The following is a 24,953-nucleotide window of genomic DNA, read 5'->3' as shown; positions in this document are numbered from 1 at the left end:
CCCCCTACACGCCCCCTCCCATGCTGAGCCCAGTGCGCCAGGGCTCGGGGCTCTTCAGCAACGTCCTCATCGCGGGGCACGGCCCTGGCGCCCACCCGCAGCTGCCCCTCACGCCCCTGACGCCCACCCCGCGGGTGCTGCTGTGCCGTTCCAGTGAGTCGCCCGTCAGCCCCATCCCTGTCTGTGCTGGGTACTGTCCTGCCCAGGGCGGGGTGGGGGTGGGGGGCTCAGGCTCTTCAGCTGTCTATGATTGACCCCACCGATTTCTGTGGAATATCTGTTGTATGTACCAGAGACGGTGCTGGGATGCTCAGAAATTCTTAGAATTAGATACAGCCCTCATCCTCAAGGGAATCACAGTCTCATTGAGAGAAAAAAGTGATGTGATCCCTACCATCTCTTTGAGATGAGGAAATAGTTTTAGGTGCACATGCTCAGACTGCCTTGGATGATGGTGGAAGACATAGAATAAACATTTAGTAGCGATTAGGTGTGATATGCAAGACCAAGCCTTGACATTTTAGCAGGCTTTATAAAGATCAAGCATGAAAAGTTGAGTGTCATGGTGCCACCCTGTAGTCCCAGCTCCTCAGGAGGCTGAGGCAGAAGATCACTTTGAATCTTTTGAGTTCCAGGCTACTTTTGAGCTACTGGGCTACATAGCAAGACTAAGTCTTTACCAAAACAAAACATGAGAGGCCTGTGGTCAAGATCTCTTTCTAGAGCAAGAATACTTGCATAGGAACCACACCGTAGCTTAACAGGCCAGTGTGGGACAGGTTTCTCAACCTGTGTGAGAAATGGCTGGCCTTGAGCCACTAGAACCACATTGCATCCAACTCTCTGGTGAAGGACATGGGTTGGGTGGAGGAGTAGGCCTGTTATAACTGGTAGGTTAACAGCTCATTTGCTTCAGTTTCTTCAGCCTTGCTTCCCTGTTGGCCAGTAACCTCAGGTTTTGTTGTTGTTGTTTGTTTCAGATAGCATTGATGGCAGCAACATGACGATCACCCCAGGGCCTGGAGAGCAGACTGTGGATGTTGAACCGTAAGAAAAAGACAATTATTTTTTAGAACAGAAGTCTCAAGCTGAGGAAAGAGATTAAGTGCTTTGAGAAAAGTAGTCAGTACCTTTAAGTCAGAGAGGCCAATGAGAGAGAAGTTGTGGAAATGTAGGACTTTAGTATTTCTTCAGTACTGTTATTTCCCTCTAGTTGCCAATATTTCAAGATCTTTGCCAAAGCCTAAATGCATAGTGAAAGAGTAAAGCACTGGATTCAGAGAACTTAGCATCCCCGTCTCTGGCTTCATAAGCTAATCTAGGTGGACCGCCATGCTTTCACATCCCCAGTGACATTGAGGCATGTCTAGATGTCCAACCTTCTTAAGAGACTCCTGAATGCTCCTGCTTTCCCAATTCCTCTGTCAGATTCTTGGCCACGCTTCCAGATGAGCTTGTTGAGTACTTGAATCATGCATGGGCAAGGAGGTACAGTAGTCCCCGCTTATCCATGGAAGATATGTTCCAAGACCTCCAGTGGATGCCTGAAACCTCCAATAGTACCAGACCCTATATACAAATACTGCAATGCCTCAGTACTCTAGCTGATATCCTAGATGGCTATTAAATGATGAACAGAGGGGTGGTGTATACAGAGTAGATACTCTGGACAAAAGGATGATTTACATCCTGAGGGGGATAGATTTCATCACATTACCCAGAATGACATAAAATTTAAAACTTATAAATTGCTTATTTCTGGAATTTTTCCACTTAATATTTTCAGACCTCAGTTGACCATGGGTAACTGAAACCATAGGACACAAAACTGGAGATAAGGAGGCACTGTTGTATTAGGGAAGGGAAAAGTTCTTTCAATGGATAACCACAGAAAAGGCACTAAGTAGTGGAGTATACTGAGTCAGAAATCAGAAAACTCCAGTTCTGGCCCATTTTGGTTTTTATCTGTATCAAGTTAACCTTTCTAGACTTGGGTTGACTCTTATTAAATAACTTATTAAATTACTGTCTTGTGTACATCACAGATCTCTGTTAGGCTCAGATAGCATAATGTATGTAAAAGTGATCTGAAAGGGATAAAAAATTATATACAAACCTTAACCTTATATTCATCTGTCTTTCCTGATGAAATGGTACCATCAGCTATGCTCTGGGCAGCTGATCTCTTTGAATTAGCCCCCTTTCCACTCCAGTTACAGAGCACTAGAAAGGCTCGAGCCTGCTCCCTCGCTCCCCCTAACAATTCTCCCCAATCTTAAAGCTGTTCCTTATCTCAGTGAAGAAGCCATGCCTGGAATCTTAGGGTCACACTGTGAGGAAATGCCCCTGTGTTCTTCTTGCAGAAGGAACTGATTTCCTTCTTTTTCAAGTTCCTGACAGTTGCCCTTGGCTTAGGCCATCAAATTCAAGACCACACTGTTGTTTTTCTTCTTGTTACTAAAGACGCATCAACATTGGCTTGAGATTCCAAGCAGAGATCCCAGAACTCCAGGATGTCTCTGCCCTGGCCCAGGACACACACAAGGCCACACTGGTATGGAAGCCCTGGCCAGAGCTGGAAAACCAGGACCTCCAGCAGCGAGGTATTGGCATAAGGGAGATGCTGGGTGGGTGAAGCTTGCTGCTCTCACTGGAACCTCCGGCTCCAGGATGATGTGTTTTTCCATGATGCTGAGCTTTCTCTGATGCACTGGTTCTCTTTATTCCCAACAGTGGAGAATCTTCTGAATTTGTGCTGTTCAAGTGCATTGCCAGGTGGAGGGACCAATTCTGAATTTGCTTTGCACTCTCTCTTTGAGGCCAAAGGTGATGTGATGGTAAGGAACCATGAGAAGGAGGCGTCACAATCAGAATTCTGAATAGTATTTCCCCAAGTGTCTGTACTGCCCCATGAGCCATACAAACAGTTTGTAAGATGATGGCCAGTCCACATGCCTCTGTGTTGCTTATCTCAGTGAGAAGTCAGGATTTTAAAGCCTGCAGAAAAAAAAACTCCAGTTGGACTTCTTTTCTACACATCTGTACTTAAGCAATAATTGTGAGCACATCTGTCTTAGGAAATTAGAATTTCTTTTCATCCGTCTTATATTTCATATCAGAATAACTATTACTGTCTTGTGTATAAGTTATTCTCATTATTGAAACAAGAGTTTGCCAAAGTAGCCTGTCACACTTGCAGATGGTCCTCCTTGCTATGAAAATTAGCAAAGGTTGGTGTTTACAGAATCTTTTTACCTCTAATCCAATGAAAAGTGTACAGTTCACCAGTTGGTTCCATTCTTCCATCTTTAACACAGTTTTACAGGTGTCCCCTTATTGCCTTCTGGCTAGATCACTCCATCAGTAACCTCATTTCCTCTCTGTATAAATTCATGGTCTTCCTCATACTGTATCCAGCTTCCTGTTTTTAGATTTTATGAAAATGTAACAGTAAACTAATGTCTCAATGCCATGATACCCTTCAAGTACTCGTGTAGAATAAGAATACACTTAGGAGGAGTTGGAGAACTCTTCTTCACCCTTTGAGGTTAGGGTTGCAGAGTAGCACTCCTCAAAGTTTTAATGTGCACAAGAATATCTGAGGAATCTTGTTAAAATGCTTATTCTGTTCCAGTGGGTGTGAGGTAGGACCCAAGGTTCTGCATCTAAACAGCTCCCAAGTGATGCTGGCACTGATGATCTGTGGGTCACACTTAGAATATCAAGATTCCAGGCTTTGCTCCATATACTGCTCAATTCTGCCTGCAGTGTTTTATTGTGGTGGTGGTGGTGGTGGTAGGTTTTTGTGTACAGGGATTAAACGCAGGGCCTCACACATGCTAAGCAAGTGCCCTACCACTGAGATACACCCCCAACCCTTTTTAAATTTTTATTTTGAGACAAGTTCTCGCTAAGTTGTCTACACTGACCTCAAACTTGTGATACTCCTGCCTCAGCCTCCTGAGTAACTGGGATTACAGGTGTGCGCCACTGCACTTTAAAAAAAAACACTTCCTGCAGTGTTGTTTTTAAAACCCATCGAGGCAGATCTAAAAGGTTTAATTTACTTAGTGAGGCTTTTTGGGGGGACTACTTGTAGTTATTCCTAATACAGCTGCTTACATTCAGTTGTAATGAGACATGATTTTTGTGTAATACAATTACAAATCTCCCACTCATTCCTTTGAAGCCCTTCCCAGAGACAACCCCCGTCTCTCTGAGGTTGGTTGGCCCTCACCTAGGAAGGAGTGAAGTCTCAGTCGCTGCCTGAGTGTGACATGTCCAGCTGACTCCAAGCATGGGCTGGGGAGAGTGTCAGAATGAGGAGTCTTGTTGGGGGCTGAATAGAAAGCAAGCTCCAATTAGAGTAGTCTCTCTCTTCTTTCTAGTGCCTCCGTCCCTGGGCTCAGCAGGGCTAACCGCTTTCCCCTTTGGGTAGATGATCTCCCTAGGATACACAGACCTGTCACTGACTCTTGCCTTTTCTCTCCTCTGGATCCACAGGCTGCTCTGGAAATGCTGCTGCTGCAGAAGCCAGTCAGGTTAAAATGTCATCCTTTAGCAAATTACCACTATGCCGGTAGGTTGCCAGGAGCTCTGTTCCCCGTTGATTCCTGAAAGCAGGCTGCTTGCATGTTTGGTTGTGTTGCTTTTTCATAATTTTTAATAACAAATAACGCTGATTTTGTCCTAATCACCATTTGTGATCTCAAGCCTCCTGGGACCCAGCAGATAGGTATGTTTGTGTCGTTGGCCCAGCACTGTGAGGCCTTTGTCTAGGTAGGCACTCCTGATTCTCATGGGTGTGCCAAGACCTGTGTGATAGTAGAATGTGCTTGCACAAGTGGAAGTGAGGCCCATGAATTTGTGAGGATAGAGCCACAGAGGGTACAATACAGAGCTGGTGCCCATCAGCAGCCCCCAGGGATTTGGAACCAGACCTTGGCTATACCCCTTGACCAAGTCCCTTGGCCTTCTGCAGCCTTATTTTTTGCAATGCTGAGGATTGAACCCAGGGCCTTGAACATGCTAGGCAAGCACTCGACCGCTAACCTTAAATTTTTTTCCACTGTAAAATGGGATTCGTGTTCTATCCCTCGTAGAGTTGTTGGAAAGGTAAGAGGTAGTATTTGTAGCCCCAGGTATGGCACATTCTATTAGCTGCTGTTATTCATTTATTCATCTGTTACTTATTGAAAATTTACTGTGTACAAAGGACTGTGCTGAGCACTAAGACACAACAGTGGCTGTGACAGACATTGACAAAGTCCTGCTGTGCAGCTTGGAGGAGGAAGCAGTTCTTAAACACTGGGTCACTCTAATGACAGGAGAAAGACGTCATACACACAGGGTTTGAGGAGAGTGTGGATTAATGGCAGCATTACCAGTAAGAGGGAAGAAGATGCCTTTGAGATTTGAATGGAGTGTGAAGCATACAGAGACAGGGAAACTAGTTGGGGAATCTGAAAGGTGACATAGGAAGCTGAGGTCAACATCTTTATGTCCATTAACTCCGGTAAGCCTGTTCATTCTGAGGTCTTCACAATTCTGCCCTGGTTCTCTATATTTCAGAGGGGCTGAATCTCAAGTGCTCCTTGATTTTTAGTCATTTGAGGGTTTCCTTGATGCCTTGAGCAGAACCTGCCCAGGTAGATGCTGAATGTCTGGGCATTCAGACCTAGCAATACTCTTTCCAGTCCTTGGTACAGGTGACCAGATGTGGCCTAAGGTGAGGGCTTCTTTTTTTTTTTTTTTTTTTTTTTTTGAACTCAGGGTTACTTAACCACTGAGCCACATCCCCTTTCCTTTTTTATACTTTATTTAGAAACAGGGTCTTGCTGGGGCTGACTTTGAACTCATGATCCTCCTGCCTCAGCCTCCCAAGCCACTGGGATTACAAGTCTGGCAAGTGAAGGCTTCTTTACAGATACTGAAGTGTCCACCATTTGCCTTACACATGAGTTGGCTTTCTGCCTGTTGTCACTAGGTGGAAAGGCTTGAAGTCCCTCAATATTTACAGCAAGCCCAGGCCAGGCTTCTTCATTAACCAGGTGTGGTGTCACACGCCTATAATCCCAGCTACTGGGGAGGCTGAGGCAGGAGGAGGGCAAATCCAAGTCCAGCCTGGGTAACTTAATGAGACTGTCTAAAAATGAAAGAAAAAGGGCTGGGGATGTAGCTTAATGGTGAGCACTCCTGGGCTTAATTGCCAGTACCACCAAAAAGAAAAGAAATCTATCTTTGAACCAGTGTCCTAAGTATTCAATTTCTTAATATTATCTCCATCGTTTCCTGTCTGTCCCAAGAGTGGGTTGAAAGATGTGGGAGTTCTCTTTAATCTGACATGGAAACAGTCCCATCTTCTCTTAATTTCCACCATCATCTGCTGCCCATTAAGCCCTGACAGGCTGTCCAGCCTCCTGGAGCCTGTCCCAAGCTTCTCTGCATAGTGGACTGGCTAAAAGGAGCTTCCCAACTGTGGGCTTTGAGATGCTGCCTCCCTCTGCCTCAGTGTGGCTGGGGTGGCCAGAGCCTCAGGGTTAGTCATGTCCAGTTATAAACAACTTCATATGACACAGTTCCCCTCCAGTCCTTCCCAGTGTGTCAAATAAATATTATTTTTATGCGTGTCATGACATGAAAAAGACTGGAAAACTGTGGGCTAGAAGCCCCATGTAGTCCCAAGCAAAATAAGTTAAAAGCACCAAGACATTACCAAGACTGTAAAACCAGAAGGTCCAAAACTCTGCTAAAATAAATTGATCATTTGGGGTTGGAGGTCCATAACTAATCTCTTACCCATCTGCCCTCCCCTTCCTCCCCAGGCAGACAGGGAAAGACTCTTGCTTGCTGGACTCATTTGAGACCTTGGAGATGAGAGGTGGAGCTGAGGTGTGAAGGGTCAGCATCTCCAAGGAAAAGAGTGCTCACCTATATCTGCTAGTCACTTGCTTTCTCCAGGAAGTGACTGCAGACCAGGCCCCAGAGAATATTCTAGAATTTTGAACAGAAAGGGCAGAGGTCACTGCTCCCTAAAGTCTGACCAAACTCCATGCCCTTAGCAGTAGAGGAGGTGGCAGAGTCCACCCCATCCCATATCCCACCTCCTTCCCTCCACTCCTGACCCCCCTTGTTTGGTTCCTTGGTGGCGGTGAATCCCACCCCTCATGGCCCCACACTGTCTTGGCTTTTCTGTTGAGGTCCATCCACTTGCTCCCCAGTAGGACTGTCAGCTCAAATCCAGCCTCACCAGAACACTGTCTTTTAGAGCTCCTTTAGCTTCCAGCTCTGCAGCTATGGCCAGTATCACCCATCCCAACTCCTGGTCCTGGGATTGTACATTAGGCTTCCAGTTACCGAGAGAAAGAAGTCAGCTCTCCAGGGCCTATCTGTGCCCTGGAGGGGAGGCAGCAAGGCTGAGCTCAGGGAGAGAGGCTGTAAGTTTTGGGGAGAAAGAGACACAGACCTGTGAAGATCACTTCCTGGTTTGCTCATTACCTTCCCTTTCCCACTCCATCCCAAGCAATTCAGTAAGAAAAGGAAAAAGTGATCAGTGCTGGGACCCAGAAGAGACATGCCAGGGGATGAAGGACCAACCAGTTGGGGTGGGCTGCTTACTACCGTGGTCAGCTGAGTCCTGTACAAGATTCTCAGAGGAAGGTGCAGCGGCAGTGGCTCCCAGCACTCAGTTCACTCAAGGACACATGGTCTAGCTCACTGTCCCTCTCTTGGTATTGCCCCCCACACTGTCCACCCATGTGTAGCTTCCAGTGATTCCCAGTTAGCACTGGGTGGGGAATGTCTAAGTGTGGGAAAACCAAAGCAGGGAGGTGCCTGGTTGTGATTAGTTGGCTTGCAGTATCCAAATCCTTGGTTTCTCCACCGAACTGGTCATTCTGCAGATGGGCACAAAGTGGAGGGGGCTTGAGAGCTGGCCCTGGCGTCTTGGCCAGGGTCATAGAGACTATCAGCTTCCACCACAGCCGGGGCACCTACAGTCCTAAAACCCTGCCCTGAGCCCTAGAGATGAGGGAAACCTAGAGGAAACACCCATTCCTTGGGGGAGGCCTGTTCTCTGCCTTGGAAGCTGCCCCAGTTTGATGAGGAGACAGAATTACATTCTCAAGAGAATACTTTGTAAGAAACACAACTGTGGTTTCATTTTTCAGGCATTCTTTGCCCATGTCTCTAGCTGGATAGAGACACAGTCCCCTCAAGGCAGGAATGGAATTAACACTTATCCTCTTGCCTTGCCTGTCATAGCACTTGTGAAGAAAATGTTTAGTGGACAAGTTCAAAATATGGATTCAGATTGGGGCCTCCCTCCCTTTTGTCCCCAGGGGAAACTTTGGTAGCAGCCTGTTTTATCCTGTACCCTAAAAAAATTATCTGCTTTTCACCCACTATGAAAACCCTATAGAGAGGGGAAGTCAGGTATGAAATAAACCTCTTTTACTATGACGAACCTGTCTTTCTGGTGTAACTACAATAACAGCATCAAAAAAAGTTTTTAAAATCCTGGAGGGAAGACAGAAAAGCCATCTAAAAGATACTGTGTTCAAACTTTCTCTCCCCCTCCATGTCTCTTTTTAATTGCCTGGGTTCACTGTAGATGGCCCCAAAATTAGCCACAGTCCAGAGCCTGTTTCCCAGCAACCGAAGCTCAGAGCATTTTTCCTCTGGATACTGTTCCAGCACCAGTTTTATCCAGTTAATTAGGCTCTTTGTCATTAGCCTTAATCGTCTTGTTAGGGGCCCCTGCTGATAATAGCCCAATAGCCAGGAATCCCCAGGTGGAACAAATGAGTTTGGGGGGATGTCAGCCCACCAACCCGGGGTGCCTGCTGAGTGGGCAGCAGGGATCTTACAAGAGAGGAAGGACAGAAGGAGAGGGGAGGATTTGTGGCAGTCCCCTGCCTCGGTTTTGCATTTTATCCTGGACTTTATCCAAGATGCAGAATCCCAGAAAGGTTGGCGTAGATTCCTGTCTAAGAATGAGGAGAGTGCTTGTGTGCTGATAGACCCCAGGACACAGAGCCGCCTGAGCTTTTCCTTGATGTTTGATTCCAGAGGGATTTTGGAGGCAGGGAGTAGATGAAGAGGGAAGTAACAGGAGCAGCCATGGATTATAAATACTCAGAGTAAGGAGCACACACAGGAACCCGTGGTCTTCATGAGGGCCCCTGGGCACACATCAGAGGGGCAGTGTGTGGCCTGTGACCCTGGGCTGATTTGGAATCTTCTCTCCAAGTGGCCAGTGAAGATCCAGAGCATCTATTGGGCACCTACTTAGGATCAATCAATCACAGGGCAATGGCCACCATCCTCATGTCATAGATGAGAAAACAGAGAAGTTAAGTAGACTAGCCTGGGGTCATGAAAGGAGTAAATGGCGGAATCACGTTCACACCTTCGGAGGTGCATTCAGATAGATGTTATTGGTGTGTGCCAGGCTTTGGCTTGAGAATTTCACCTAGGAGCCCAGAGGTGGAGTCTCAGTCCCTGAGTGCAGTCCTGAGATTGGGAGGCCAGTTGTAGTGTTACGTGTGAGAATGGATTTGTTGCCTGGCCCAGCCTCTGCCCGTTGCTTCATGGATGCCCTGTTGAACACACACACACAGCATTGTCATTCGCATGTGAGCACAGATCCTGGAATTATACAGAGAAGCCATCTCTTCCTCTATAGGCTGTGCTTCCTGCCCCAGCCTCGGAGTAAGACAATGGCACAGAAGAAAGGAAGCAAGCAGCCCGCTCCTCTTCAGGACAAGTTGTGCAAAATGCACTCTGGGATCCGGACGATGAAAGATCCCATTACAGAGCAGCAGCCCTGGAAACCGCCTCGAGCTCTCCTTCTCCCACGGGGCCTGGGGATCCCCCATAACAGATGGGCCAGCAAGTCAGTTTGCCTCCTGTCAGGTGGCAGCTGACAGGCTATGTAGAAACATGAAAGGACGTGCTTTTCAGTAGCAGAATGACCTGGAAACCGGCTGCTCTTTGGACCAGAGTCAGGTGGTGAGCCTGACATGGAGTGGAGAAAAATGTGTCTACTGGAGAGATAGGACAGTGGCTTTACAAGGCTGATGGCCCTGTGAGTGTCTTATTGGGTCTTACTCTACACTAACTCAGGAAACTTACAGTCTGGTTGAGGTTGGAAAGATTCTCATTGATGTAGAGAGAGGTTTTCCTCAGCTCTTTTTAAATTTTTTTTTGGGGGGGCAGTACTTGGAATTGAACCTGAGGGTGCTCTACCACTGAGCTACATCTCCATCCCTTTTTTATTTTTTGAGACCAGGTCTCACTAAGTTGCCCAAGCTGGCCTCAAACTTGCACTTCTTTTGCCTCAGTCTCTCAAGTAGCTGGGATTACAGGTGTGCTCCTCCACATGTGGTGACTCTTCTTCTCTTCCTTCTCCTCCTCGTCTCCCCGCCCTCCTCCCTCCTCCCCTCTTCACCTTCCTTCTCTCTTCTCCTCCCTTCTCCTTCTTCCTGGTGATTGAACCCAGAGGCACTTTTACCCACTGAGCCACCTCCCCCCTCCATCCCAGCTCTTTTTATTTTTTATTTTGAGACAGGGTCTCACCGAGTTACTGAAACTTGTCTTGAACTTGTGATTCTCCTGCCTCAGCCTCCTGAGTAGCTCGGATTATAGGTGTGTGCTTTCACATCTGATTGACCACCTTATAAGTTGGTGTGACATGTCACTGTGGTGATCTTCCATTATTATTATTTATTTTTATTCCTGTTTTCTGTTTGTTATTTTTATGGACACCTAAAAGGAACCATGACTTTTTGGTCAGTCAGCTAATTTTTTTTTAAGGTTTCTTGCTTTGCTAGCAAAGGAGAAACACAGGGGACTCCTGTATCAAAGACTGTGATTCTTCCATCCACAGGAACAGGAGGTGCTTTTTTTTTTTAATATTTACTTTTTGGTTGTAGTTGGACACATACCTTTATTTTATTTATTTATTTTTATGTGGTGCTGAGGATCGAACCCAGGGCCCCTCATGTGCGAGGTGAGTGCTCTACTGCTGAGCCACAACCTCAGCACACTTTTTTGTGTGTGTGTGTTCATTTTTTAGCTGTAGGTGGACATAATACCTTTATTTTATCTTCATGTGGTGCTGAGAATCGAACCCAGTGACTCACACATGCTAAGCAAATGCTTTTCCTCTGAACCACAACCCCAGCCCAGGCAGCTAAATTGGTTAGTTAATCCTCTCTCTCTTCCTCTTTTTGTTCTACTCGTGGGAGCAGTTGGGAGAGGGGACCTCAAGGCCTGGGATTTTGGAAAGAATCTGATGAATGGTGATAGAATGGCTGAAGAGCTCCAAACCTCACCAACCTTCTCTGCTCATGTCCACTCCACAAGATGTCTCCAAGCCCCTCTTCTCCTTCCTGTTGCTGGGTTTGCACAGCCAAAGAGGTCCAGGCCTCCAGAACCTGTGGAATATGCTTCCTGCTGCTTAGGTTTCACTGCAAAGCTTCTTTCCTTCTAGAAGTAAAAAAGATAAACTTGCAAACCAAAGAAATTGAGTAATTACTGTGCTTTGTAGAGGTTTGAACTAGCCCAGCTACAGAGACCATATTCTAAGTCTAGAGCCAGAGCTTTGGCTTGAGGATCCATCAAGGAATCACAGAAAAAGTGTTGGTTTTTACATCACTGAGGCACTTATTCCCTCAAGGATCCTAGGATCCTTGCCCAACACTTAAGGAGGCACCTGCCTGCTCAAAGTGGTTTCACCTGATTTGCTGATTTTACTTGAATCTTCAAAGAGAAGAAACAATGCAGGTTTCCTGTTCTCCACACCCATCAGTTGCAAAATGGAAACCTTGGACTAGCCCTGAATGGGAGAAAAGATTCTGTGGTTTGGGGAGCCAGAGCTCTGAGAAGTGGTGGAAGAATGTCAAAGGCCCAGCCATGAACCATCCAAAGAATCAGACATGTTGAGAATGTGGCAAGCCAAAATAGTGGGGTTGATTTTTCTGTGAACCACCCACAGTAGCTGAACCTTCCTTAGTGATTCCAGAAGAGAAGTCCTCTATTCGTTTTCTCTTGCTATAGTGAAATAGCTGAGGCTGAGTACTTTTTATAAAAAGGTACTTAGTTCACAGTTTTGGGGATTAAAAGTCCAAGATTGAATGGAGCCATCAGTTTGGCCTCTGGCAAGGGCCCTTTTACCATCACAACTTGTGGGATGGCGTCATGATATGAGCACACACAAAGAGAACCCATGGTGAGATGGGAAGCCAGAGAGTGACTGGGGAGGAGCTAGTAATGGCATCCCACAGGCCTCTAGCTCTCAAAGTTTCCACCAACTCTTAACATGACCACACTCCTAACATATGAACCCTTGGAGAACACACTCAAACCATGTCCAAACCATAGCAAGCACCTTTAGATGGTGGCTTCATTTCTGACTCCACACAAGCCAGTACCATTCTTTATGTCATGAGCATATCTGACTTTCTGTTTTGTGGAGGAAAAACATGAATATTTAATTTCACCATCAAGGCACTGCACCAGTCCAGCACCGTAGACTCCCTCATCAGTGCAGATCTGTTAAGAACTGGTCCCTCTCACCTCTCCAGCCTCCTCCACCTTCCCTCTGCCGTAACCCTGTGATTGAACCATACTAGACTGTGGTCTAGTATAAATAAATGGAAGACCCATTTCCTCATCTGTAAAATGAGACAATAGTAATTCAGTCTTACAGGGCTGTTAGTAGAACCTAATGATTAATGATATAGGACAGTTAGAACCTGGCATGTGTGCTAGCTCTTTCTTGTTGGCACATCGTTTGCTTATAGTAGACACCTAGTAAATCTATCTCAAGTGAATGAATGAGTAGATGAATTGAGTGTCGCTGTTGCCTCTGGCTTGCAGCCTGCTGCTTCCTCTCCCCAGAATCCCCGTCATCCCCTTATTGCCCAACTTGCCTCTGTGCGTCCTTTAAACCCCACTCAGGTGTTTTCTCTACCTGAAACTTTCCCTATGGCCCTGACCCCAGTGTGGTGTTCCTGCTTTCTGCCCATTGAAACTCACCTTTACCTTCAAAATTGCAGTTTTTACCTTGAACTCAATATCCTACTGGTTTGTCTCTGCACTAGATTGTGAGCATCGAGAATCCATCCACACTTGAAGAATGCTTTGCTGCATGACTGCTGACTCTCGAGAAAATAATGATTATGTAAAAGCTAAACAATAATTATGTAAAAGCTAAAATTCATTGAGTGCTCACTATTTCCCAGTTATTAAAGCTGGGCATGCTTGTGCATTATCTTCTTTAACCTTCACAAAAACCTAGAAACAATTATAATTATTTTCATTGGTAACAAAACTGAGTCAAGTTTAAGTAACTTGCCACGGTCAAGGCCATAGCTGCAATTTGGAACCCCAATGTCAGCTAACCATTACACTATACCAGCTTTTTGTTCTCAGAAGTTTGATATGCATTATATAACTTGCTAGGCTGTTGTGTTGTATAACTTAACTAAACAAACCAGCAACTAAAGGTGGGGAGAACTGTGAGCTGTTCTTATAAAGTTTTTTGTTTCCTTGTAGGTACGGACAAGTGGACCTCCCTAGAAAGAAAACTGTTTAATAAAGCACTAGCCACTTACAGCAAAGACTTTATTTTTGTACAGAAGATGGTAAGAATGATTTCCTCCATTGCTTACTTGAAATTAAATTTGGAAAACTGTGTACCCATACTCAGTATACACCTGTACTCAGAAATTTTGGTTTGCAGGTTTAGCATCCTCACAAAAAGCCTGTCTTTCTTGCTCACTGGTGAAGAAAGGTAGTTGTTATAGGTGGCCTAGCCTGAATGTTGGGGTGAAGGGGAGAAGATGGAGGGAAATAAGACAGATTATTTGGATGCTGCGGTGTTGGGGTCTATCTTAAGAAAAATGTGTAATTCCTAACTCTATCAGAAGAACTAGAACTGGGGCTTCTGGTTCACAGTTCACCTAATTTATATCAGATGTATCTAACCAAGCTATGTAACAAATCTGTTATGTTTCTGACAGAATCCTCCTGGGGTATTGTGGAAGGGAGGACACATAGCCAATCCAGTAGCAAAGTGTCTGGAGTTAGATGGCAGGAAAATACCTTCCACATACAACATTTTATAGCAAAATAAACTTTCCTATAAGCAAAAGTCACACTTCATACAATAGATATTAAACTCAGTAGGATTTAACTGACTAAGAGGTATTTTAGGCTAAAAAGATTCAGTGTTTCAACAAACTGATGAATGATGGGGCCATATTGCATTATGAAGGATAATTAAGGATGTTCCAAGTATACAGAGAGCAGGGTTACATGTGACAGCTCCCACTGCCTCCTGGTTGGTCCCAGTGTCCTAGGGTAAAGTGTCTCCAGCTGTTAATCCAAGGCCTTGTCGTGCCTTTACTGCTACTACCTCCTTTGCTGCCCCATGTGCTGAGAGGTTCCCATGCTCCCACCTTTCTTGAGCCACCTTTCCCCAGGACCAATCTGGTGTCAGCTTTTTTCATTACTACGACAAAATTCTTAAAGCTGGGAAACTTTATAAAGAAAAAAGGTTTATTTAGCTCATAGTTTGGGGGATGAAAGCGTAAGATCAACCATGTTGGTTCAGCCTCTGGTGAGAGCCTAACAGCTGATGACATCTTGGCAGGAGCACATGCAGAAATGGGAGGTCTTGTCCTGAGGCAGGAAGCCAGAGCATTCTTACAGCAACTTGCTCCTGCTCTTTGAGAGTCACCTTCATCCCTTCACAGGGGAGCACCCTCAGTGACCTAGGTCCTCCCACCAAACCCCACCTCTTAAAGATTTCACAGTCTCCTAACACCATCCTGGCTTCTGAACCTTTGGAGGACAAACTACGTCCAGACCTGTGCTCATTGTGACAGTGAATTCGTGTGCTGTGCTAGCCAGGAGATGTAGATGTTTATTTGTTTTGTTTGTTTTTGGTACCTGGGATTGAACTCAGGGGGAGTCAACCACTGAGCCACATTCCCAGCCTTATTTCATTTAGAGACAGGGTCTCACTGAGTTGCTTTAGGGCCTTGCTGTTGCTGAGGCTGGCCTGAACTCTCAATCCTCCTTCCTCAGCCTCCCAAGCCACTGGGATTATAGGAGTGTGCCACCACACCAGCCAATGCAGGTTTTTAAGCACGACTCTCTGGGACAATGTCCTAACTCCCTGAGGTGATTCTAGTAAGAATCCTAGATGTCAGCTGCATGTTGAAAAAGACAACCTAGAAGAGAATAGGGCTTTTCATCTCATCATCACCCCCACTCTGAGGATAGGGCCACCCTTTATTCTGCATCCAGAAAACCCACCTGATTAAGCCCCACCTGAGCCCACGCTTAAATAAAGGCATGTTTTCACTTTTAAATACATATACAGGTTGAACAGCCCTAAGGATTTTGGAGTATTTTAGATTTTGGATTTTCAGATTGAGAATGTGGAACCAGTAAAGTCTATGCAAATTTTCCAAATTTTTTTTAATCAAAATCTGAATATCTGGAGTGCTTACAGTTCCACACCTCTTGAATAAGGACCAGCCACCCTTACCTTTTGAGGGATGAAGAGGGCAAGACTTGTTTCCTGCAGAAACCAAGCTCTATCATCATAACTCTTACCTTATATTCCTATTCTAATACACACTGTTTATAAATAAATTTTGAAGGTCAACAAGTCAGAAAGCTAAGCACACCTAAGCATGTTAAATGAAAAAACAACTGCTAACCCAAGTACTCTGTGTAACTATAAAGTTCTAATAAAATTAAAAAAAAAAAAAAGCAACTGCTTTTTCTGGGTTAAAAAAAGAAAAGGAAAGTCTCTGAACTGATCTCTAAGACTCTCCAGGTGTCATTGTGAAAGCAATCAAGTTGCAAAAAAAAAAACCTCCAGTGTGTTTGCTACCTCTTGTCAGGAAAGGTGTGGAGGGAGAAATTCAGATTTGCACTTATTGGAACCTGCATAAAGAAAATTCTGGAATTGTACCCAAGAAACTAGGAGGGGCTACCAGAGTTGCAGGGGTGAGGAGTGAGATCAGGTGTGTGAGAGACACTTTTTGGTGTATTCATTGTTTATTGAATGAAGAAGCCTATTAGTGACTGAACAAAACCAAATATTCAAAAAAGCTTGCCCACTGCTGGAGCTCATCTCAAACGCACTCTCCTGACAGGTGAAGTCGAAGACGGTGGCTCAGTGCGTGGAGTACTACTATACGTGGAAGAAGATAATGCGGTTAGGGCGGAAACACCGGACACGACTGGCAGAAATCATCGACGACTGTGTGGTGAGTGAGGCAACTAAGTCAGTTGCTGCCTTGCTGGCCCCACTCCCACCCCAACCCCAGGTTAGTTAGTGGCTAGGATTGGTTCGGCTTTGCCATGAAGATAAGTCAGACAGAAGTGGGTAGCAGTGTGTGGATAATCTTAATCTTTCCATCATTATTTAACCCCGGCCTTGATTTCCTTCATTAGCAGACAATCTGAAGTTTTCTGCATATTAAAATTAAGTACATACTAAAGACCTAAGATGGAAGCAGTCTCTGAACCCTATGTGTGTGGCTTTGGTAATTACTATCACTTGAGAGCCTTATAAACTAACTCCTTCTCTGCATCCATATCCAGGGGAAATCTCCTTTCCCCACTTTGTGGAAAACATTATCTATCATGTATGTGTATGTAAAATTATGTCTTAGAACAAACTACTAAACTATAGTCTTTATCACCATCTACAGAAATGTCTGGGATTCATGCACTATGTGAATATTTATAATCATATTCTTAGTCCCAGTTGCTCCCAGTAGTATTATTAGCACATATATGGGTTATTTTCTTTAACAGCAATTTAAACAGCATGTTCTCTGTGTTTGGCATTGTGCCAGACACTTTGCAGATATTATTGACTCATCTAGTCCAATACAATTTATCTAATACCAATTCTGTAAGGTAGGAAAGTGAGACATGGAGTTTAAGCGAGAAGGCCATGGTCACCCAGTTGGTGAGTGTGTTGTTGGAGCCTGAGTCCCTTGTGGAATACTTAAGAACAGTCAGATGCAAATTTTCTTAGAGAAGTATAAAAACATTTGGACTCATAATGCATTTTAGCTAAGAATTGATCCTAGCTTGTGGAATACACATGCATAGATACATTTATTGGTGGGCCCAAATGTCAGAGAAAATAAGAGAACTGCATATTAGATTGGTGTTGCCATTTTAAAAAATCAGAGGTGGCAGTATTCCATATTCAGGATTTCCTGTGACCAGGGCTTTTGTTCAGTTTAAGTTGTGAAGTCATAACAGAATATCCTCTTGCTCATCTGCAGCCGAACGTTCAAAAAAACAGGGTGGCCTCCTCTAGTTCAGTCAACTAAAAGCTATTGGTCCCCACAAGGTAAACAGTAACAAGTATGGATGTAAACAGCAAGGAGATTAATGGCATCTGCCTTCTCTCCACCCACCTCTCAGAGTATATATTCTGGTTGGGACATGCAACATATACAGGTGGAAACTTCACCCCGAACCCCAAGGGTGTTTAAAAGCAGTATGAGTTGAGAACCAGAATGTCTTCGATATAGATGCTCATCCAGCCCCATCATTTCACAGGCAGAAGGTTGAGATCCAGAAAGGGAGGACTTGCCTAGGGTCATACAGCATTGCTTTCCAAATGAGCAGAATAGACAGTAAACAAGGAAGCACAAAGAAGCTTGGCCTTGGAGACCTAGGACCTAACTGGTAGACCTGCTGACCTAAAAGAGGGCAGGTGATTTCAGTGATTTGGAAAGTCCCTTCCAATTCTGAAATGTTCTGGGCTCTATCTGAGTCATGTTTTGGGAGAGGGCAAAGTCAATAGATATAGTCTCCCAAGGTAAATTGGTGTCTCTTAGACTTGGGTGATACGAAATGCCTAGGATAATGTGCAGTTATGGTACTGCCAAAACAATAAATAGCCATTCAGTGAGTGAGTAAACATTTTTCTGAGGTAGGAGTCACTCTGGTTCACAGCACCATTCCCTCTGAACTCCCTGGGGGAGGTGGAATGAACAGTGGGATGTTGACAGAGGAGTGCCACTAGGAACATGTTAGGCAGAGGCCCATCTTGGCTGGTGTTGCTTTAAAGGTGGGTAGAAAGGCCCAGGCCAGCACTTAGCCTCAGACAAGGAGTGGGGGTTAAGACAGTGCCCAGGAGGCCACACCTTCTTGGGCTCAATCCCCAGGAGCCAGTATCAGGCCGGGTCAGGAGCATCCACACCCTCATTGATGAGCTTAAGAAGAGCAAAAAGCTTATGTGCAGAGATGACTCAGGCCCAAAGAAACAAGAAAATCTTGATTTAAGGCCAGCAGGGTGCTCCCATTTCTTTCATGGGCATCATGGGCACAGTCAGCCTTTTAAGCACAGTTCGCCAAGTAGAGATGAAGAAAGGGAAGGCTGAGAAGGTATGGGAAGCACAGTTCTAGGACATGGTCCTGCTTTTTGTCCTTTCGGCCGGTCTGGCACAGCTGGGACAACTCTCCTGCTCTTGTAACCTCAGTGTTTTATTAAAGAACAGATGAGCATTTTCCCTCACCTGGATGGAACGCACAGGAACACACCCAGGAGCGCAGCGATTATTGAAGACTTAAAGGGTTTGTAAGGAACCCTCGCTGTTCAGGAGGCCAGGAGGTCAGCATAGCAAGGTCAGCTAAGGTAGTTTGACTTCCATCCTGAGCCCTTGCAAGGCCCTTCCTCCCTTGGAGGCAGAAGGGAGTTATAGGGGTGTGGGTTTCTGTTAAGGAGGTTGGAAGAAAGCGTGCTACCCACACCGTGCTGCCCCTATGCATGCTCATGTTCCCCTCTCAGGGCACATCTGGGGCTAACTATGACCAGAACTCAACACAATCCAAGGAACCATCCCAGGCAATTAACTGACTTTGGAAAACAACCCTGGTATAAGGGCAGGGAGCCTGAGTGGGCCAGGAGCAGCTAGCTTCAATGGCTAGGGAGTTTAGGATCTCTAGGGTAGTTACAGATGGACCAGTATCCCCCTGAGGACATTTTTGGCAAGACCAAAGGATGAAGAAGGCTGAGATTTTGGAATCAGACAGGCAAGATTTTGAATCTCAGTTCATCAGCCATGTGACCTTGGGAAAATTACTTCTCTGGCAAATTTCCTCATTTGTTTAAAAAAAGAGTTTTTACATGGTTGTTGTGACAACTAGAAATAAGTGTGTATGTGTGTGTGTGTGTGTGTGTGTGTGTTGCTTGATTGGTACAAGTATTCTATACCTTGTCACCATTATCACTAGTGACCATAACACTCAGATTTTTATCTGAGCAGATTTGGGTTGCTGACATTTTTCATCATGTGAATTTCCTTTGCATGCCTGAGAAGTAAAAAATACCATCCTCCATGCGAAACTTTTTGTACTCAAAGTTTGGGCGCCATATTAAATATACAGCCTCCTCCCCACCCTGTATTTGACCACTTTCCTCTAACTCAGGAATATTACTACATGTTTCATTTTGCAATACATCATAAAATGGCCAACTTGTTGATACAGAGTTCTACATGTTAGGATTTTTGTCCTCCTATCTTTGCATCTCTTAGTCACTTTGTTGGGCCATATGGCTCGATGATAAATCATTTTGTGAACTAGTATAGATTGCCAGTTGAAATAAAATCTATCTAAATTCCTGAGGCATTCATAATCACAGTGTGGAATAATTTAGTCTGTAATTTTGTGGCTACATGGAGAGTTTCTTCTAAGAGTTTTTAAGCCAAAAAATTGCATTGTGGGAAAATTATAATTACAACAAGTAACCATGAAACCATTTTCATTAAAAGTTATTATTTAATTCATTTAAAATGCCAAACTGTAGGCCATGGTCCACTTACTATTTGAGATCACAAAATCCCAGTTCTATAAAGAAATGGGGGAAACCTTTAGAGTTGGATATAACATAATGTTGCCAGAAATTCTGGGTTTGAAAAATAGTGGGTTCCTATAGGAATAAGACCACCTCAGTGAACTCTCCTTTGCATGTTCTGTACCCATGAGAGACCTACAGCTTATATCATGCACCACTCTGTAAAATGTATAAGGCCAACATCAGTGTTCATTGAAGTCTTCCAGCAAATATAATCCTTAATAATCTTAATTACCATACAGAAAATTGGGACCATTTCTTAAATATACCTTTTTAATACATCATTTCAAATGTGCACATACCTGATAATTACCAGTGGATAATACTGAAACAGTCAGAGGGTGCTAGATGCCTCATATTGACTAGTATTGTCTTTCTCTCTCACACACCCCAAAACCAGACTGGAGGGAGGATGTTTGTGGTTACTGGATCCCAGAGTACCGCTACTCTTCAGAAATTGTTCTTTTTGGAAATTCGAGTTTCTGGGTTCTAAGAATCATAGTTTTACCCAGTTACGTCACTCCAGGGAAAAGCAGACTGGACCACATGCTCTAAGCAGTGGGTTTGTGAGGAGGGCCTGGTAGGGACAAATGACCTGCTGGGGGCAGAGGCAGCCCGACATGCCTTTTGTCTCCTCCCTTGTAAAATGGGAGGACTGTTTATGGCCTATTCAGTGACATATTACAGCCTCTTGTTACTGCACACTTTTGTAAACTGTGAAATATAAGCTGAAATGAGGGGACTATAACATAGAATGCCTTTTCCCTGGGTCACAGCCCTTGCCCCACCCCACAAGGACAGAGAGAGAAGAATTAAGTAGTTAGTTAAGCAAGAGGTTGAATGAGGGGCTCCTGGATCCCTGTGTCCCATCCCAACCAGCCAGGCACCCACTCCAGGCTGCTCTGGGAACTTGCTCTTTTATTAACCTTGAGGCAGGGAGGGAACTTTGTTTAATTCTCTGTGTGGTTCCTGTTCTGAAGTGGAGAAGGAGCAGAGTAGTCAAGAGGATACATTTTCATGGAAAATGTTTCTTGTTTATTTTTTTTCTTTTTATTTTAAAAAATGCCTCTGGAAGGAGATAATAAATAAACAGAAACATCGAATACACGCCTTTCTGCCCGCAGCTAGAGAAAAAAGAAAAAGCACATGACAAATAAAAGAGAATCTCCCCTCCATTTTCTCCTTTTCATTCTATTTTCTGTTAAGAATGGAGGAGGAGAGCTCTGAGCCAGGCCTGCTTTCCGTGCATCACAGGGCAAATTGGGTATCTCTCTTGGAAGTATGATATAAAGCCTATAAATCAAATCATTATGGGTCTCTATAGTCCCTCTCCAGAGGGGGCTCCACAGTGCTGTTGCTGCCTGAAAACACCCTTCCCACTGTTGGGAGGGGAAAGAGGTCCTCAGGAGCAGGGCAGCCTACCTGAGTTTTAGTCATTTGTAAGGTCTGATGATCTCCAACAAGGAGGGGAATCTGTAGATACAGAAATCTCTCCTCTCTGCCACAGTATAATTTTGTATAAGGGATGAGGGGACCCAGAGCACAGCAGGGAGACTTCCTTGACCTCAAACTCCCAAGTGTCCAGAGACCAGCCTTTCAGAGATTGAGCCCTACGGGCTCTGTCAGCCATTCCTTGTGTGGAAAGAAAGTGACCCAGCAGCCAAGCATGGTGGCACTCACCTGTAATCCCAGCAAGTCAGGAAGCTGAGGCAGGAGGATCACAAGTTCAAGGCCAGCCTCAGCAACTTAGCAAGACCCTGTTTCAAAATAAAAAATAACAAGGGCCAGGGATGTGGTTCAGTGGGAAAATGCCCCTGGGTTCAATCCCCAGTACCAGAAAAAAAATTTTTTTTTAAAGTACCACAGCCTCAGCACCAGCCCCTCGCTGATCTACTGATCTGTAAATTCTGTTCATCACTAAAAATGTTATGTGGGGATGTCCCCTTCTTGCTTTTATTAATACTAGACAAGTGAAGAAGAAGAAGAGTTAGAGGAAGAGGAGGAAGACCTGGAGGAAGACAAGAAATCCACAAAAGAAGAAGAGAGTGAACCCCCAAAGTCCCCGGAGCCACCACCAGTCCCTGTCCTGGCTCCCACCGAGGGACCACCCCTGCAGGCCCTTGGCCAGCCCTCCGGCTCCTTCATCTGTGAAATGCCCAACTGTGGGGCTGTAAGTGTCTGTGTTGTCCAGGGATCTGGAACAAGTGAGGGCCATGCAGCTGCCCCTAACTGTAAGAGATGATGCATTTTTGAAAGGCTATACTTTGAGCAATGAAAATTTGGTAGAGGCCACTCCATGTGGCCATAGTTCTCTTATTCATTAAGTCAAGATATTTATGTATTTTTTTGTCAAGCATAATGCTATGGCTAGAGGACATAAAGAAGGTCCCTAGCCTGGCTCAATAGCCCATGCCTGTAATCCCAGCAACTAAATAGGCTGAGGCAGGAGGATCACAAGTTCAAGGCCAGCCTCAGCAACTTAGCAAGATCCTGTCTCAAAATAAAAAATAAAAAGGCCTGGGGATGTAGTTCAGTGATAGTGCCTTCTGGCTTCAATCCCAGTACCACATACACATTCAGTCCTCAGGCTGTGTGTGATTCCGAGTTCTGTAGCAGGGCTAGGGAAGTAGCTCAATGGTAGAGCATTTGCCTAGAATGTTCAAGGTTCTGGGTTTATTTCCCAGCACAAAAAAGAAAGAAAGACACAAACTAACCAGGTGTAGTGGAGCTTGCCTATAATCCCAGCAGTTCAGGAGCCTGGGGTAGGAAGATCACAAGTTTGAGGCCAACTCAGCAGATTCTGTCTCTGGAGTTGTATCTCAGTGATAAAGTGCTCCTGGGTTCAATCTTCAGTACTGTAAAAATAAATAAATGAAAAACTTCAAAGCAAGCTGTGGCCTTCAGAAAGCCCACTGTTTCTTAGTGCCTCTGAACCTCCTAGGCTGCATGTCACCCAAGGTTGTGCCCTGTCGGCATGCATTTAAATGAACAAGGGCACCTCCAGACAGGATCACCCTTTTATAAATGCAATTACTTGCCCCACTGCCTGTAGTTTTACCTATCTGGAAGGTTTTGCATCTCATATTCCATAAAGTGTTACTAATTCAAATGTCACTAATTTGAAATTTGAGAAGGTTGTTATAAAGATTTAGCTAAAGTTTGTCTTTGTACTCTGTGGGGACAGAAAGATTGACCTAGCAAACTAATTATGTAAACACCTGAAAGGGAGTCTGTGTAACCACCTAGACTCATTCCCTGCACTAAAGGAGGGCCTTACAGAAGCTGTACCAGACCATCAAAGGCTCCATGCATATTTTAAAGGAAAATTTTAAAGGTTCTTTTGGACTTCAGGTTTCCGTCTGCCTCCCCCACTAGTATAAATTGGGGAGCTTTTCCCAAATCAGGTTTCTTAAAGCCGGGCATACCTGGACAGGCAAATTCTAGAGTATTATCCCAAAATGAGGATGCTGTTCCTTTACAGTGAAGTCCCTTGTCCTCAAGTTAGTGCTCTTGTCTTATGTTTGTTTAATATAGAGTGTATCAAATGCTGCTTATTGAGCCTGTCACTTAGATGAAAGAAGCAACAGTCTTTAAAATATTCATATCCTAAAGCAGAAATGTATTGATTTACATTTAAGGAAAAAAGTTTTTAAAAAAGTACACATTTTGCATTAGCTGTGAAGAGAATGGAACCTGCCAACTTCTTTCCATCTGGGTTATTTAATGACCCAACCTCTTCACTCTGTCACTGCCATTTTGTATGGAATGCTTCAGTTCAGGGATGATTAAGATGTGACTTTAAATGACAACATCTCTTGGTGAATTTGTTCAGAAATTGGATACTTCCTCAATTCATAGTTAGAGTGTACTGTAAATTTTTTACTGAGTGGGAAGTCATCGTTTACTCAGCCCTATCAGAAAAGCTCAGCAAGACAGATATTTTTTAATGACTTTTTTAAATCAAAGTGGGGAAAGCATGCTGGTTTTTTTCTTTGCATAACAATAGAGGCTGTAGTTGTCAGATCAGTGATAGATTTTGTTTTTCTCTGTATGACAATAAACACGGCTTGTGGATGAACACAGAGCAGCCCCTAGAGCTGAGCAGCTTGATGGGCTTCCCTGTTGGCTGTTAACTTTCACAAGCTGGAAGTCCGGGCTCTTGGGATTCAGGGTATGGATTGCAGTGGTCCTGAACTGAGGACCCAAGAACATTCCATTCCCCCAAGAACATTTGGCCATGTCTGGAGCCATTTTCATCGGGACTATGGAGGTGCTACTGGCACCTGGTGGGTAGAGGCCAGAAGTGCTGCTAAATATGTGGCAGTGCACAGGACAGTCCCCACAGTGAAGAATCACCCAGCCCCAGGTATCCGTAGTGCTGAGGCTACAACCCCTGCTTTATGGAATCTTCAAAAAGACTTGCAGGTTCTTCCCCCTTTGTATTATCCTGTATTGAAATGTGGGGGTCTTAAACACTGCTTAAACAATGGGCTTCTGAGATTGGGGTGTGGCTCAGTGGCAAAGCACCAGCACATGAGGTCCTGGGTTCCAGCCCTAGCACTGGGGGTTGTGGGAGGGGGTTAAGCAATGGGCTACTGATTGAGGCTGTACATAAGGTAGAGAGTGTGCCAGAGCACCTCATCGATGTCCTTCCCACTCTTCCTGGGGGTGCTAGAGCTTCCTGGACAGAGACAGGGCTGAGTAAGTGGGCTGGATTCTGGTCTGCTCCGTTTCAACCAGAGCATCTCTGCTTTTCACCTGAGTTTGGGGTAAGACCTAATTCTTTAATAAAAAAGGAAGGAATTGGCTTTTAGCCAAAAAAAAAAAAAAAAGTTTTGAAAGCTGGTCCAACCCCCTCTTTTTACATATGGGGGAAAAAATGAGATGTCCCAAAGGGAAATGGCCTAAGAGCCACCTGTGAGTTAAGACAAGCTGGATGTAGACCCCCAGTCTCCTGAATTTGAGATGGTGCCTTTGTCCTTTACGCATGTGCCACGGTGCCTCTCCTCTCAGGTTATGACAATGATGGGGTTTGGGTTGGCAT

General features: G+C 44.8%; 1 protein-coding gene across 1 annotated transcript in view; it reads left to right on the top strand.

Annotated features, from left to right (window-relative positions):
• The window catches only part of Trerf1 (transcriptional regulating factor 1), a 136,302-nt gene that overhangs the window by 103,972 nt on the left and 7,377 nt on the right, over positions 1-24,953 (top strand). The window contains exons 8-15 of the mRNA XM_048805727.1: positions 5-153; positions 981-1,047; positions 2,464-2,603; positions 2,734-2,837; positions 4,504-4,579; positions 13,561-13,649; positions 16,179-16,292; positions 21,876-22,079. Coding sequence (XP_048661684.1) covers positions 5-153; positions 981-1,047; positions 2,464-2,603; positions 2,734-2,837; positions 4,504-4,579; positions 13,561-13,649; positions 16,179-16,292; positions 21,876-22,079 — 943 coding nt within the window. The remainder of the gene's footprint in view (positions 1-4; positions 154-980; positions 1,048-2,463; positions 2,604-2,733; positions 2,838-4,503; positions 4,580-13,560; positions 13,650-16,178; positions 16,293-21,875; positions 22,080-24,953) is intronic.

The sequence above is a fragment of the Marmota marmota genome, unplaced genomic scaffold (assembly GCF_001458135.2).
Source record: "Marmota marmota marmota unplaced genomic scaffold, marMar, whole genome shotgun sequence".
Classification (NCBI taxonomy): domain Eukaryota; kingdom Metazoa; phylum Chordata; class Mammalia; order Rodentia; family Sciuridae; genus Marmota; species Marmota marmota.
The sequence above is the reverse complement of the archived record's forward strand: the minus strand, read 5'-3'. Positions and strand labels throughout refer to the sequence as shown.